This window comes from Pristiophorus japonicus, chromosome 9 (assembly GCF_044704955.1).
Source record: "Pristiophorus japonicus isolate sPriJap1 chromosome 9, sPriJap1.hap1, whole genome shotgun sequence".
In the NCBI taxonomy this organism is placed as follows: domain Eukaryota; kingdom Metazoa; phylum Chordata; class Chondrichthyes; family Pristiophoridae; genus Pristiophorus; species Pristiophorus japonicus.
The window spans coordinates 137,277,185-137,294,046 of record NC_091985.1 but is presented as its reverse complement, the minus strand read 5'-3'; the positions used below and the strand labels follow the sequence as shown (position 1 = coordinate 137,294,046).

At 45.8% G+C, this 16,862-nt stretch overlaps 1 protein-coding gene across 4 annotated transcripts in view; it reads left to right on the top strand.

The window, feature by feature from the left end:
* The window catches only part of LOC139273240 (shieldin complex subunit 1-like), a 318,086-nt gene that overhangs the window by 55,126 nt on the left and 246,098 nt on the right, over positions 1 to 16,862 (top strand). For 2 of the 4 annotated variants that reach the window (XM_070889877.1, XM_070889874.1), the window contains exon 2: positions 2,266 to 2,453. In XM_070889877.1, the coding sequence (XP_070745978.1) occupies positions 2,273 to 2,453 (181 nt within the window). In that variant the 5' untranslated portion in view covers positions 2,266 to 2,272. The remainder of the gene's footprint in view (positions 1 to 2,265; positions 2,454 to 16,862) is intronic. The other 2 variants (XM_070889875.1, XM_070889876.1) reach the window with 1 other exon arrangement.

Here is a 16,862-nt window from a genome sequence, read left to right as displayed (position 1 = left end):
GGCTCTATAGCATTTTAGTTTTGTGTCCCACCTCAGCTTGTGTTGCAGAGAAAGTCCTATGCTCCAACCAACTCTAATTCTCAGCTTTCCAAATTGCAGTCACTATTGCTATTTAACTATCCATAGCTTATAGAAACATAGAAATATAGAAACATAGAAAATAGGTGCAGGAGTAGGCAATTCGGCCCTTCGAGCCTGCATCACCATTCACTCTGATTATGGCTGATCATGCAACTTCAATACCCCATTCCTGCTTTCTCTCCATACCCCTTGATCCCTTTAGCTAAATCCCTTTTGAATATATCTAATGAACTGGCCTCAACAACTTTCTTTGGGAGAGAATTCCACAGGTTCACAATTCTCTGAGTGAAGAAGTTTCTCCTCATCTCGGTCCTAAATGGCTTACCCCTTATCCTTAGACTGTGACCCCTGGTTCTGGACTTTCCCAACATCGGAACGTTCTTCCTGCATCTAACCTGTCCAATCGCGTCAGAATTTTATATGTTTCTATGAGATCCTCTCTCATTCTTCTAAATTCCAGTGAATATAAGCCTAGTCGATCAAGTCTTTCTTCATATGTCAGTCCTGCCATCCCGGGAATCAGTCTGGTGAACCTTCGCTGCACTCCCTCAATAGCAAGAATGTCCTTCCTCAAGTTAGGAGACCAAAACTGTACACAATACTCCAGGTGTGGCCTCACCAAGACCCTGTACAACTGCAGTAAGACCTCCCTGCTCCCATACTCAAATCCTTTTGCTATGAAGGCCAACATGCCATTTGCCGCCTTCACCGCCTGCTGTACCTACATGCCAACTTTCAATGACTGATGTACCATGACACCCAGGTCTCGTTGCACCTCCCCTTTTCCTAATCTGTCACCATTCAGATAATATTCTGCCTTCCTGTTTTTGCCACCAAAGTAGATAACCTCACATTTATCTACATTTTGCTGCATCTGCATGCATTTGCCCACTCACCTAACTTGTCCAAGTCACCCTGCAGCCTCTTAGCATCCTCCTCATAGCTCACACTGCCACCCAGGTTAGTGTCATCTGCAAACTTGGAAATATTATATTCAATTCCTTTGTCTAAATCATTAATGTCTAAATCATTATTAGAAAAAACTTACGCCTGCGCACATTTCCTGTTTGCATAGTTGCAGTATAAGGTGTCAGCCATTTAGGATTGAGATGAGGAGAAATGTCTTCACTCAGAGGGTTGTGAATCTTTGGAATTCTCTAACCCAGAGGACTGCGGACAATATTTCCTATAATTTTTTTATTGGGCTGTGTGACCCCTTTAACAGTCAAAAGTCCGTGTATGCCCGGTTTTTTTTCAATGTAAAAGTCGGCTCATCAGTTGCGCAGGACCCCTGGAGCCAGCTTAAAGGGAACATGGGCTGTGGAGGCTCAGTCGTTGAGTATATTCAAGACTGCGATCAAGAGATTATTGGGCACTAAAGGAATTAAGGGATATGGGGAAAGAGCAGGAAAGTAGAGTTGATGTAGAAGTTTAGTCATTATCTTATTGAATGGTAGAGCAGGCTTGAGGGGCCGTATGGTTTACCCCTGCTCCTGTTATGTTCTGATGTCCTTAAACACTCGCTTCCTGTTGTCATCCCTTTTATCACACATCTGTGTCAACTTTTTGCCGTTATAAAATTCTTTTGTCTACATTTATAATGGAAATCATCTGTGTAAATTCAAAGGCGAGGGAAGAATAAACTAGTAAAGTAAATGAACGAAAAACTTAAATTTATATAGTACCTTTTATGACCTCCGGATGCTCCAAAGCAATTTACATCCTAATAAGTACTTTTAAAGTGTAGACACTTTTGTAATGTAGAAACGTGGCAGCAAATTTGTGCACAGCAATCTGTTTTTAGTAATATTGCATGAGGGATAAATATTAGCCAGGACACTTCCCCTGGTCTTTTTTAAAGTAGTGTCATGAGATCCCTTACGTCCACCTGAGAGGGTAGACCAGGCCTTGGTTTAATGTCTCATTCGAAAGTCGGCACCTCCGACAGTGCATTGCTCCCTCTGTACTACATTGAGTGTGAGCCTAGATTTTGCACTCAAATCTCTGGAATGGGACTTGAACCCACAACCTTCTGACTCAGAGGTGAGAGTGTTTGCATCTTAAGCATGTCTGTGAATTTTTTTTTAATAGCTGAGTTGCCAGGGACCTATAAATGTGTCTTTCGTTCTGTAGCATATAGTAGGTTTTTAGGAATTGAATAATTAATTCTTCATTCTTCTTCAGCAGGATCATGTCAACAAATGAAGTTTTATCAAGCAATCCATCAGAGTGGAGTAGTGTACTGGAGCTACCAGCTACATACAGTTTACCAGATGGAGGCGGTCAGCTGATGCCTGATGAAGATATTGCTGGATGTACTTCTGATTCTACTATTAACACTTTTTCCTCAGTGATGCCCACAGTAAATACAGGTATGCAACAGATACTTTTTAAAGATGCCTTCATCAATATTGTAAGTCCTCCCATAAAATGTAGAGTAAAGTAAAAATTACAATCCAATTGTTTTGGATTAAAAAGAAAATTTAGTTCATGATCATGTTCAGTGAGGTCTCACACTGTTGTGAAAGTAGTTGAGACTTTGGGAAATATTACATTAAAGCTTAAAGACATGTTCACACATCAAAGAATGTAAATTTGACAAGATGAAAATAAAACAAAAACGTTTTTTACCCCCCCCCCGCCCGCCCCCGGACCCGACCCGCGCTGCCACCCCCCCCCCCGGGCCCCCCGCACCCGGACCGGACCCGACACCGATCCGACTCCCGCTTCCCCCCGCCCCCAACCCCCCAACCGACCTGACCTCCCTCTCCCTCCCTCCCCGAACCGAACTGACCTCCCTCCCACCAGCCCCCCGACCCGACCCGCGCTCCCTCCCTCCGCCTCCCCCCGGACTGGACCCGAACCAAGCCGACCTCCCTCCGCCCCCCCGACCCGACCCACGTTCCCGACCCCGGACCCGACCCAACGCCACCTACCTGTAAATCTAGTGCTGGGGACGGGTCCTGCCCGAAGTCTTGGGCTCGGCCGGGCCCGGACCATCCCCCCCCTCTCCTTCCCCCCCCCCCTCCTTTCCCCCCCACCTCTCCTTTCCCCTCCCCTCTCCTTCCTCCTCCCCTCTCCTTCCCCCTCCCCCCTCCTCCTTTCCCCCTCCCACTCCTCCTTTCCCCTCCTCCTTTCCCCTTCCCCTCCTCCTTTCCACCTCCCCCTCCTCCTTTCCCCCTCAACCCCCTCCTCCTTTCCCCCTCCTCCTTTCCCCCTCCCCCCTCCTTTCCCCCTCCCCCCTCCTTTCCCCCTCCCTCCTCCTTTCCCCCTCCCCCCTTCCTTCCCACCTTCCCCCCTCCCCCCTTCCTTCCCACCTTCCCCATTCCTTCCCCCCCTCTTCCCCCCTTCTTCCTCTCCCCTTCCCCTCCCCCCTTCCTCTTCCCCTCCCCCCTTCCCCTTCCCCCTTCCCCTCCCCACTTTCCCCCCCTTCCTCTTCCCCCCTTCCCCTCCCCCCTTCCCCTCCTCCTTCCCCCCCTTACCCTTCCCTCTTCCCCTTTCCCCTGCCCCCTTCCCCCTCCCCTCTCCCCCCTTCCCCTTCCCCCTTCTCCTCTCCCCCCTTTCCCCTTCCTCCTCCCCTTTCCCCTTCCCTTTCCCCTTCTCTCCCCCCCCCTTCTACCCCCTTTCCCCCTCCCTTCTCCCCCTCCCCCCTTCTCTCCCCTCCCCCCCATTCTCTCCACCTTCCCCCCTTCTCTCCCCCCTCCCCCTTCTCTCCCCCCTCCCCCTTATCTCCCCCCTCCCCCTTCTCTCCCCCCTCTCCCTCCCCTCCCCCTTCTCTCCCTCCATTCTCTCTCCCACCCCTCCCCCTTCTCTCTCTCCCCCCTCCCCTTCTCTCTCCCCCTCCCCCTTCTCTCCTTCCCCCCCCACTCTCCCCCTCTACCGCCCTCCTCCCCCTCCCCTCGCTGTCAGAAACACAGACACTGACAGACAGAGAGTGAGAGACACACACAGACAGACAGAGAGATAGAGACACTGACAGAGACACACTGGGGGGGGGGCATCCCAGCACGCTGTTGGAGGGCTCCCGGTGCTGCAGTCGGTAAGTAGAAAATGTTTTATTTATTGATTTAAAAAAAAAATGATTTCTTAGTAATTTTTTTTAATTGATTTATTGGTTGATTTATTGATGTTTTTATCATTTATTATTGATGATGGCTCTTTATTTGTAAAACTGAAGTGTTTAATGTTTGTAAACTTCCCTTTAAACCCCCCCCCCCCATTCCCTACGCCTGATTTGTAACCTACGCCTGATTTTCTAAAGTGTATTTTCGAGCGTACAAAAATCTTCACTTACTCCATTCTAAGTTAGTTTGGAGTAAGTTTTCACTGACGAAACTTTGAAAACAGGCGTAAGTGGCCGGACACGCCCCCTTTTGAAAAAAAATTCTGTTCCAAAGTGAAACTGTTCTAACTGACTAGAACTGGAGCAAACTAAATGCCGAGAATTTGAATTTCTAAGATACTCCGTTCTACACCAGTTGCTCCAAAAAATCAGGAGCAACTGAGGCCGAAACTTGGGCCCTATGTGACTATGACTTCCTCTGACCTGTATTCTACTGTTTTGCCTATATGGTTTCAACATTGTATTGACTTTATTAATTGCTTCTCTACATTAGCTGGATATGTTGTGCATCAATTCTATTTAGACTTCTAGGTATTTTCAACTTCGTCTATAGTGGGGAAAATGCTTGAAGCTATCATTAAGGAAGAAATAGCGGGAACATCTAGATAGGAATAGTGCAATCAAGCAGACACAACATGGATTCATGAAGGGGAAATCATGTTTAACTAATTTACTGGAATTCTTTGAGGATATAACAAGCATGGTGGATAGAGGTGTACCGATGGATGTGGTGTATTTAGATTTCCAAAAGGCATTCGATAAGGTGCCACATAAAAGGTTACTGCAGAAGATAAAGGTACGCGGAGTCAGAGGAAATGTATTAGCATGGATAGAGAATTGGCTGGCTAACAGAAAGCAGAGAGTCGGGATAAATGGGTCCTTTTCGGGTTGGAAATCGGTGGTTAGTGGTGTGCCACAGTGATCGGTGCTGGGACCACAACTGTTTACAATATACATAGATGACCTGGAAGAGGGGACAGAGTGTAGTGTAACAAAATTTGCAGATGACACAAAGATTAGTGGGAAAGCGGGTTGTGTAGAGGACACAGAGAGGCTGCAAAGAGATTTAGATAGGTTAAGCGAATGGGCTAAGGTTTGGCAGATGGAATACAATGTCGGAAAATGTGAGGTCATCCACCTTGGGAAAAAAAAACAGTAAAAGGGAATATTATTTGAATGGGGAGAAATTACAACATGCTGCAGTGCAGAGGGACCTGGGGGTCCTTGTGCATGAATCCCAAAAAGTTAGTTTGCAGGTGCAGCAGGTAATCAGGAAGGCGAATGGAATGTTGGCCTTCATTGCGAGAGGGATGGAGTACAAAAGCAGGGAGGTCCTGCTGCAAATGTACAGGGTATTGGTGAGGCCGCACCTGGAGTACTGCGTGCAGTTTTGGTCACCTTACTTAAGGAAGGATATACTAGCTTTGGAGGGGGTACAGAGACGATTCACTAGGCTGATTCTGGAGATGAGGGGGTTACCTTATGATGATAGATTGAGTAGACTGGGTCTTTACTCGTTGGAGTTCAGAAGGATGAGGGGTGATCTTATAGAAACATTTAAAATAATGAAAGGGATAGACAAGATAGAGGCAGAGAAGTTGTTTCCACTGGTCGGGGAGACTAGAACTAGGGGGCACAGCCTCAAAATACGGGGAAGCCAATTTAAAACAGAGTTGAGAAGGAATTTCTTCTCCCAGAGGGTTGTGAATCTGTGGAATTCTCTAGCTCATTGAATGTATTCAAATCACAGATAGATAGATTTTTAACCAATAAGGGAATTAAGGGTTATGGGGAGCGGGCGGGTAAGTAGAGCTGAGTCCACAGCCAGATCAGCCATGATCTTGTTGAATGGCTGAGCAGGCTCGAGGGGCTAGATGGCCTACTCCTGTTCCTAATTCTTATGTTCTTATGTCCATAACAATTACTGTTACGCTCATAATAAAGTGATACAACTGAGTACTGTATGCAATGAGTAAGTGTGGCCTTAGCTCCTTTAGTTAAACTCAGAGTGTTGGTACAACCTGGGAGGCCTGCTTATATACTGTGCTCCCAAGGGATGCTGGGATGCCTTGGGACTCCAACAGGTAGGCCCTCTGGTGGTGGTGTGATACAGGTTGCCAAGCGTTACATACATAACAATTAAAACATGATTGATGGAGTAGATGTATCACCGATTTTTCATTTTTATGTGCAGTACTTTATATTTGTCCTCATTAAGTATTATCTGCCATTGTTCTGCTTACTTACATATTTTGTTCAATTCATTTTGTAAGTTCTGAGCTGCCTTTTCCAATTCCACGGTCCTTCTACTTTGGTATCAACTGCAAATTTGACTTCAACATAACTCCTATAACAAGTACCCTGTTGTTTTCTGTCCAAGTACTTTGGTTCGGTATTCACTAAGGAGGACACAAACAACCTTCCGGATATAAAAGGGGTCGGAGGGTCTAGTAAGGAGGAGGAACTGAGGGAAATCCTTATTGGTCGGGAAATTGTGTTGGGGAAATTAATGGGATTGAAGGCCGATAAATCCCCAGGGCCTGATGGACTGCATCCCAGAGTACTTAAGGAGGTGGCCTTGGAAATAGTGGATGCATTGACAGTCATTTTCCAACATTCCATTGACTCTGGATCAGTTCCTATGGAGTGGAGGGTAGCCAATGTAACCCCACTTTTTAAAAAAGGAGGGAGAGAGGTAACAGGGAATTATAGGGGATGTCAGCCTGACATCGGTAGTGGGTAAAATGATGGAATCAATTATTAAGGATGTCATAGCAGTGCATTTGGAAAGAGGTGATATGATAGGTCCAAGTCAGCATGGATTTGTGAAAGGGAAATCATGCTTGACAAATCTTCTGGAATTTTTTGAGGATGTTTCCAGTAGAGTGGACAAGGGAGAACCAGTTGATGTGGTATATTTGGACTTTCAGAAGGCTTTCGACAAGGTCCCACACAAGAGATTAATGTGCAAAGTTAAAGCACATGGGATTGGGGGTAGTGTGCTGACATGGATTGAGAACTGGTTGTCAGACAGGAAGCAAAGAGTAGGAGTAAATGGAGACTTTTCAGAATGGCAGGCAGTGACTAGTGGGGTACCGCAAGGTTCTGTGCTGGGGCCCCAGCTGTTTACACTGTACATTAATGATTTAGACGAGGGGATTAAATGTAGTATCTCCAAATTTGCGGATGACACTAAGTTGGGTGGCAGTGTGAGCTGCAAGGAGGATGCTATGAGGCTGCAGAGCGACTTGGATAGGTTAGGTGAGTGGGCAAATGCATGGCAGATGAAGTATAATGTGGATAAATGTGAGGTTATCCACTTTGGTGGTAAAAACAGAGAGACAGACTATTATCTGAATGGTGACAGATTAGGAAAAGGGGAGGTGCAAAGAGATCTGGGTGTCATGGTACATCAGTCATTGAAGGTTGGCATGCAGGTACAGCAGGCGGTTAAGAAAGCAAATGGCATGTTGGCCTTCATAGCGAGGGGATTTGAGTACAGGAGCAGGGAGGTGTTGCTACAGTTGTACAGGGCCTTGGTGAGGCCACACCTGGAGTATTGTGTACAGTTTTGGTCTCCTAACCTGAGGAAGGACATTCTTGCTATTGAGGGAGTGCAGCGAAGGTTCACCAGACTGATTCCCGGGATGGTGGGACTGACCTATCAAGAAAGACTGGATCAACTGGGCTTGTATTCACTGGAGTTCAGAAGAATGAGAGGGGACCTCATAGAAACGTTTAAAATTCTGACGGGGTTAGACAGGTTAGATGCAGGAAAAATGTTCCCAATGTTGGGGAAGTCCAGAACCAGGGGACACAGTCTAAGGATAAGGGGTAAGCCATTTAGGACCGAGATGAGGAGGAATTTCTTCACCCAGAGAGTGGTGAACCTGTGGAATTCTCTACCACAGAAAGTTGTTGAGGCCAATTCACTAAATATATTCAAAAAGGAGTTAGATGAAGTCCTTACTACTAGGGGGATCAAGGGGTATGGTGAGAAAGCAGGAATGGGGTACTGAAGTTGCATGTTCAGCCATGAACTCATTGAATGGCGGTGCAGGCTCGAAGGGCCGAATGGCCTACTCCTGCACCTATTTTCTATGTTTCTATGTTGAGACAATTTCTTATCCATACTCAAGTTCATCCTGATTCCTTAACTGAATTCCCAGTTTTTTCCCTAACTAATTCCAAGCAGTCTTCTGGCTAATCACAGCCCATTTACTTCCTCAAAGAAGCCAAGGAGGTTAGTCAAGCAATATCGTCATTTTCTGAATCTATGTCTACTGCTGTTAACTATTTCTTTTATTGCGTCATAATCTTTTCAGTTTACATCTAATAATTGATTCCATTATTTTGCACAAGATTGAAGTAAGACTAATGGGTCTGTAGTTGTCTGCTTTTCATTTATCACCCTTTTGAATATGGCGCCACATGTTGCCTGTTGACAATCCACTGTTCTTCTTCGGCGGTCCCTCGTATCGAGGATGACTTGCTTCCACGCCAAAAAGGGATGAGTTTACAGGTGTTTCAATGAAAGACCTGTTATTCCAGATCCCGAACTACATATTGAACAGTGGAAGATGCCTGTGCGTGGATTTTTTTTAACATGTGGTGGCTGTTGCACACCAGCCACCACACGGGTTTGACAGAGCTAGGTCTTGGTTCAGTGGCAAGGGTTAACCAAGATGACTGGAGACAGGCTCTGCTGCACGGACCTAGTGCACACACATATCGCAGTGTGGGCTGGCCCGTGCTGCCCCTGGGCCCTTGCCTTTTCTGGGCCCCGAACTCACGCCTCTCCTGGGCCCCGATCACGTCGCTCCACGTTCTCTCGCCGCTCCTCCGCCCCGACCTGGTCCGCCGCTCCTTCGCCCCGACCTCACCACTCCTGCTGTACTTGCCCACACTCCAATCAACAACCTGGATTATGGTGACGTCCAATCCAGTCGCCCTCTTTACAGCCACCGTTACCTCCTCAGTATCCAATGATTCCCTCAGAAAAATTGTCATTGTCTAGTAAATCTCGTCTCTCATCTCTTATAGCACTCTGTTATAAATAACATCTATTCCTGCCGATTCATTCTTTTTTGCCCTTTTCACCTGCCGAAGACTTGCATCTCATTTATATCAAAGTCACTCATTTTGCCTGGGCTAACTTTGGGAATGGCATGTTATTCATAGTTTTCTGAAAGTAATTTAGTGAAAGTAATCATTCAGCAGAGATCCCGCAGACTGGGAGCGATATAAAGGTCAGCAAAGGGACACAAAGAAAGTCATATGAGCTGCAAAAAGGGAAGCTGAGAAAAAACTTGAGGGCTTTCAAGGGCAACACTAAAGGTATTTACAACTATATTAAGAGAAAGAGGGTGGCTAAGAGTTCTGTGGGGTCCCTTAAAGTGAAATTGTAATTGAAAATCAGGAAATGGCAGATTTGCTAAATACTTACTTTGTATCAGTCTTCACAGTAGAAAATGAGGATAAAGTACCAGAGATATGAGGAAAAGTAAAGATAAATCACTGGGACCAATTTTCCTTGTAATTTCTTTTCTGGGCCGCGTGGCCCCTTTAATGGCAGCACGGCCCATTCAAAATTCCGCGCACGGGCTTTTTTTCAATTGAAAAGCCAGCTCACCGGGACCCCTGATGCGTGTGTGACTACACTGCTTAAAGAGAACATTGAATGGGAGGAACTTACCAGAGTTAATATACATAAAAAATGGTAATGGAGTAAATAATGAGACTAAAGATAGACAAACCTGATGGTTTCCACCCCTGGATATTAAAAGAAGTGGGTGAGGAAATTGTAGATGCTCGAGTCATGATCTTCCAAAACTCAGGAATTGTCCCCTTGGATTGGAAAATTGTCAATGTCACTCTTGTTATTTAAGGTAGGGGAGATAAATTAAGAAATGATAGGCCTATTAATCTAACATCTATTGTGGAGAAGTTACTAGAATCTATTATTGAGGACTGAGTGACTGACCACTTGGACAAATATGAACTGATCAGAGAGAGTCAGTATGGATTTGCAAAAAGGCAAGTCATATCCAGCAAATTTAGTTGAATTTTTTGAGGAGGTAACTAATGTGGTAGATAAGGGAGTGTCTATGGATGTTATTTATATGGAATTCCAGAGGGCATTCCTTAAGGTTCCACATAAGAGACAGTTAACAAAAATTGGAGCTCATGGAATTGTAGGCAACCAATTGACATGGGTAAGGAATTGGTTAGGAGATAGGAGAGTGGGGATTACGGGTTTGTACTCAAATTGGCAGGATGGTGGTGTCCCCCAGGGATCTGTACTGGGGCGTCAGCTTCTCACTATATTTATAAATGACTTAGATGGACTAGAGAGTCGTAGTTTGCTGATGACACTAAGTTTGGTGGCACAATAAATAGTGTAGCTTTGAACAGAAAGTAGTAAAGGGACATTGATAGATTAAGTGAGTGGACAAAACTGTGATAGATGGAGTGCAATGTGGGGAAGTGTGAGGTCATCCACTCTGGATGAGGAAAGATCGATCAGAGTATTTTCTAAATGGTGAGAAGCTAGGAACTGTGGAGGAGCAAAGATATTTATTGGTCCAAGTACAGAAATCACTAAAAGCTAGTGGACAGGTATAAAAAAGAATGTATAATTTAAAAGGCTAATGGAATGTTGGCGTTTATCTCAAGAGGGCTAAGAGGTAGAAGTTATGCTACAGTTACATAAAGCTCTAGTTAGACCACATTTAGACTACTGCGTTCAGTCCTGGGATATATTGGCCTTGGAGGGGATGTAGCACAGTCCGGATCGGGATCAAGCAGGGCTGCGTCATCGCGCCAATCCTTTTCTCGATCTTCCTCGCTGCAATGCTCCACCTCACATTCAACAAGCTCCCCGCTGGAGTGGAACTAAACTATAGAACCAGTGGGAATCTGTTCAACCTTTGTCACCTTCAGGCCAGATCCAAGACCGTCCCATCCTCTGTCATTGAGCAACAGTACGCGGACGACGCTTGAGTCTGCACACATTCAGAGGCTGAACTCCAAGTCATAGTCAACATCTTCACCGAGGCATACGAAAGCATGGGCCTTACATTAAACATCTGTAAGACAAAGGTCCTTCACCAACCTGACCCCACCACAAAGTACTGCCCCCCCCCAGTCATCAAGATCCACGGCGCGGCCCTGGACAACGTGGACCACTTTCCATAACTCAGAGCCTATTATCAGCAAGGGCAGACATCGACGACAAGGTTCAACACCGCCTCCAGTGCGCCAGCGCAGCCTTCGGCTTTCTGAGGAAGAGAGTGTTCGAAGACCAGGCCCTCAAATGAAGCACCAAGCTAATGGTCTACAGGGCAGTAGTGATACCCGCCCTCCTATATGGCTCAGAGACGTGGACCATATACAGTAAACACCTCAAATCGCTGGAGAAATACCACCAGCGTTGTCTCCGCAAGATCCTGCAAATCCCCTGGGAGGACAGACGCACCAACATTAGTATCCTCATTGAGGCCAACATCCCCAGCATCGAAGCACTGACCACACTCGACCAGCTCCGTTGGGCGGGCCACATTGTTCGCATGCCTGACACAAGACTCTCAAAGCAAACGCTCTACTCGGAACTTCTACACGGCAAGTGAGCCCCAGATGGGCAGAGGAAATGCTTCAAGGAAACCCTCAAAGCTTCCTTAATAAAGTGCAACATCCCCACCGACACCTGGGAGTCCCTGGTCAAAGACCACCCTAAGTGGAGGAAGAGCATCCAGGAGGGCGCTGAGCACCTTGAGTCTCGTCACCGAGAGCATGCAGAAATCAAGCGCAGGCAGCGGAAGGAGTGTGCGGCAAACCAGACTCACCCTTTCCTAAATCTAAATACCTTTCCTTCAACGATTGTCTGTCCCACCTGTGACAGAGACTGTAATTGCACTGTTCAGTCATCTAAGAACTCACTTTTAGAGTGGAAGCAAATCTTCCTCGATTTCGACGGAAATGACGCCAGATCTAAAAGGGTTAAATTACTAGACAAGGTTGCAAAGACTAGACGTATTTCCTGGAGAATAGAAGATTGAGATATTTAAGATGATTAAAGGAGTTGATAGGGTAAATAGAGAGAAACTATTTCCTCTGGTGGGGGAGTCAGAACAAGGGACACAACCTTAAAATTAGAGCTAGGCCGTTCAGAGGTGGTGTCAGGAAGCATTTCTTCACACAAAGGTCAGTGGACCTCTCTCCCCCAAAATGCTATTGCGGCTGAAGGATCAATTGAGAATTTTTAAATGGAGTTTGTTGGATCTTTGTTAGGTAAGAGTGCTAAGGGTTAGATGCGCCTTGGTTCCGGCACATAGATCAGCCATAATCTGATTGAATGGTGTAACAAGCTCGAGAGGCTGAGTGGCCTACTCCTGTTCCTATGTTCCTAGAATGCTTATTATCTTGACTTGCGTGCTGCATATAAAAAGTGATATTCTTCCTTTTTTTGGAAATGGGAGAATGCCTGTTTTTCTCCGTAATTAGCGGCCAGCTAACAAAATTTCAGGAAGGCATGGCTTTGAACGAAATTTTCTTTGCAGATTGTTAATTATGGAGAAGAGCAAGCATTCTCCTAGTTTTTTGTTAAGAGGAATTTGACCCCTAAAATAATTTTTGGTGCAGCAGCTTAAGTTATTGTTGTTGCTTCAAATGAAAGAGACACAACTGGTCTGCTTACAGACGAGGAAGAAAAATGTGAACATCTGTCTGTTTAGTGCATAACTATACAAAAACACCACTGTCTTTGTATACACTGTGGTTCTTGCTAAAAATCTGTGACAACATCTCTGGGACATTTACAATAAAATATCAGCATATTATTTGTACTTTAAAAAAATAATACCATATATATACTGGGGCCGATTTTGACCTTTTGTTTGACAGACTGGCGGAGCTCGCTCACTGGTCACATGTTCCATTAAGAGGGCCACCTGATATTCAGGCCCCGGCCTCAGTTAAATTTAGCAGGCGGGCTGTGCAGCACCAGACAGGTGTCCCGATGCAGCTCACTGGATCGAGGCCTTATGATCAGTCTGCAGCAGCTGCCAGCAAGGTAAGTTGTGTGATGGTGGGAGGAGGGGTGGGGGTGGGGGGTGCGGGGGCAGCTGCGATCGTGGAGTACGGGGGTCACTTGATGGCAGCAGCCCACAAAAATAATTTGGCATTTACCTTCAGCGGGCCTCTTTGCTTCCATTGTCCATGGAGTGGCACGGAGCAGACTCTGGCCAGTTATGACCAAAAATGGCAAATATCAAACAGGGTAAAAACTATTTGGGAAACTGTTCCTTTAAAAACTTTTGCATCATACTGTACGGGTGCAGAATTGGGCTTGGTAGCGCTAGTTGTTTGGATGCCACAGGCGCCCTTCAGGTACCAAAATGACACCTATTGCATGAGCACACACTTCTGCCATGTATCACACCAGAGGCCATACTTGATAGAGAATATAAGTAAGTTGTTAAGCTGGGAGGAAACACAGACAGCAGTGAGATGTGTATGTATGTAAAGGCACGATGCATTAGGCCATCAAACACAACTGACATCTCAGGACTTTGGCTGAGAGCCAATCATGGGTTAACAACACATACTGTTGAATCAATTGAGCCAATAAGATCAAAGGGGGCGGGTTCATTGCTGTAAGTTGTTCCAGGTATAAATTCAGCCATTTTAGCCAAGTGTTCCCAGTATAACAAAGACCTGGCATGCTGCCAAGAAGCTTGTTGCTACAGCTGAAATAAAGTTACTTTAAACTACAACCGGAATTCGAATCTCATTGAGAATTAAGAGATCTAACAATACTGGTGAAGGCATTAGCGCGCATGCAGAGATCATGACATCAATCAGCGTGCAATGCTGAATTGATACCAGCACTGCCATTTTTGAGCTCCATGCTCCAGTGGACACCCTCTGAACCTCACACAGCTAAACACACGTTAAGCAGTGTGAGAGTCCCCCCACCAGCGCTATTTAAAGGGACCATCAACTGCTGGTTGATTTCTTCTGGCTGTTGCTACAATGCTACAACTGTTTGGTACTTTCCATAGTTGTTTCAAGATGCAAAAGCCTACAGGGAGTGGTGTGACAGGTGCTGAAGGGACTTTTGCTGATTTCAAGGCTTCTGCATGAATCAGTTGCTCCCAGGCATGCGTGTTAATTTATGAGTTGGGCAAGCTTCTGTAGCAAGCTTCGTCTTGTTTTCAGTTTGCACGATCATAAATTCTGCAATTGAAAAATGGCACTTTACTTTTGGATTCTGTAGCTAGAAGAAAACCAAACAATCGAATTCTTTAATTTATTTTACCACTACCACTTACAACCAGGAAGTACCACAAAACCAACCAATTGAATGTCTCAAACCGTTTTTTATGCCGATTTGAGACAACTGACAAAAATGTTTTTTAAAACAGTTTAAAGCATAAGAAATGAATATTAATTGAAATTGTCCAGAGGTAAAAGTTTCCATAAAATTGCCCAAATCCTGTTGGAAAACCATCCAATTAATTTTGGCCAGCTTTGGTTCTACCTTCTTCTTACAGTTTCTACACAGTTTCTGGGCTGTCCATTCTTATATTTCCAGTGTTAAATGCATGCACAAGATCTGTGACCCTCAACATCTGCACATATACAAATAGGCCGGAATCTTCCCAGCCCTGCGAGTGCGGGCTTGGAAGTGGGCCTGCTGCCAAAATGGCCCTGATTGACAGCGGGTCAGGATGCTGCTTTGAACCCGACAGCAAGTGGCGGGACAGGTAATTAACATCATTAAAAGGTATTTAAATGCTAATAAGATGCCGAAAAGCAGGCACTTATAATTTTACCAACCTTTTGATGGCTTTGCCATCCCTTGGGTTTCACACCAGGTAAGTGTGTCGAGTTTTCAATGACCCTCTATTGCTTTGGCTAGTTGACAGCTGCAGAAGTGGTATAAAAGCTACCATTTCACAGCTGTTCACTTTTCAATGTCAGAAGCTGAAGCCTTCAGGTTTTGGAAGAGACTTTTGATCTGTATGCACTTTGGAAATGTTTGCAGTGAACTCCCTATTCACTGTCACCTCCTTGGAGCAACCTCGCTCACCATTGACAGGGAGCTTCTGTCATTTCAACCTCACCTGCCATCTATTCCAGCAGCAACGGTGCCCTTGAAAAAATCTCACCATGGTCCTTGGAATCCCACCACAATCAGCCCCAACACCAATATCACTAAACACACCAGCATCACTATCAACAACACCAACTTTCTCCGCAAATACCTGGTACTGCACAGTACACAGGGCATCAGCACCCGACCGCATTGCTGCCCAGGAGGCCAGTGATGGCCTCACCATGGCCACATTTACTTCACTTCATGTGCACCCTGACTGCCACATGTTGTGCCTCTCCACACCAGCTCCATAAAGCATTTCTACAATGTCCAACCCATTCCTTTCACACTCATCACCATTGCGGGGGGTACCCTAACGTCTCACCATTCACTTCAACTCACTAAGCTACTTCCAAAGGTGCCCACAAATCTGCCCAAGAATGCAAAGTCCTGAAAATTTAAATTTCAATGATTGACAACACATCAACATTAACTATACATGAACATTGGCTAAAGGACCCAAGTGCCTACCGTTGTGTGTTGTTCGTTGGTATGATTGGACAAGGATGAGGGTGAGTGTGAGGGATGGCTAGTGAAATGGAGAACTAATAAAGGAGATAGATAGAGAGAGAGCGAGATGGATGGAGGTGCAAGGTAAGTTGGTGTAATAATGTGCAGGGGTAGAGTAGGGAAGGCAGAGTGATGGGGATGTGATGAGTGGCACAGCAAGGTAAGGTTGAGTGTGGCTTTTCTGTAACGTTTCGTGATCTACTGAGATCATTGAAAGGTTTGCGCCACTGTAGCCAGCTCCTCTAGACGACATCCCTGCATGTGCCCTCATGTACAATGTGCAACCAGGCTGCATTGGTCTACTGGAGAGATCTCTTCCATCCATTCGAATGGAAGAGAACCTCTCTGCGTGCTGTGACTTCCTCCAGAAGTATCTGGAGGGAGTCATGGGAGAGCCTGGGTGCAGCTGTGCATCTTTGTGCAGTGTTTGCAGTAACTCAATGCTGCAAAAGACCGACAGCTGAACTATGGAAAAAAAGTTGGGAATGGTTCCTTTAAGGAAACCGGCTGATGCCGCGTCATCAAATGACGTCATCAGACCCGCTTGCAGTTAACTGGCCGGGAAACCCGCAGGGCGGGCTTAACAAGCCCCAGCCATAGAAGATTGAAGGGAGAGGGCGTACTGCAATTCAGAGTGGATTTCCCATGCTGCACCAATGCCACCCGCATCAAACTTGCTTCTGTTGGCGAAATCCCGGCCATAGATTCCAACTCCTGGTATTGCCTCCCATGAGCGACAGTGGTAATATTTAATAAAAATTGAGGTGCGCTTTAAACCCAACCCACTCGGTGGGAATGATGCCTGCAGGGATAATGGGGTTAAAATCAAGTCTGCGTACTCTCTGCACTGTTCCCGAACCGCTCCTGCCTGCTGCCATTTTAACTCCCGATTATTTTGATTCAAGACAGGCATTCCAAGTCCCACTCCGATGACGTCATCGGCACCTCACAATGATTATAACTTAAAATCGCGCAAGCCCCACCCAGTCG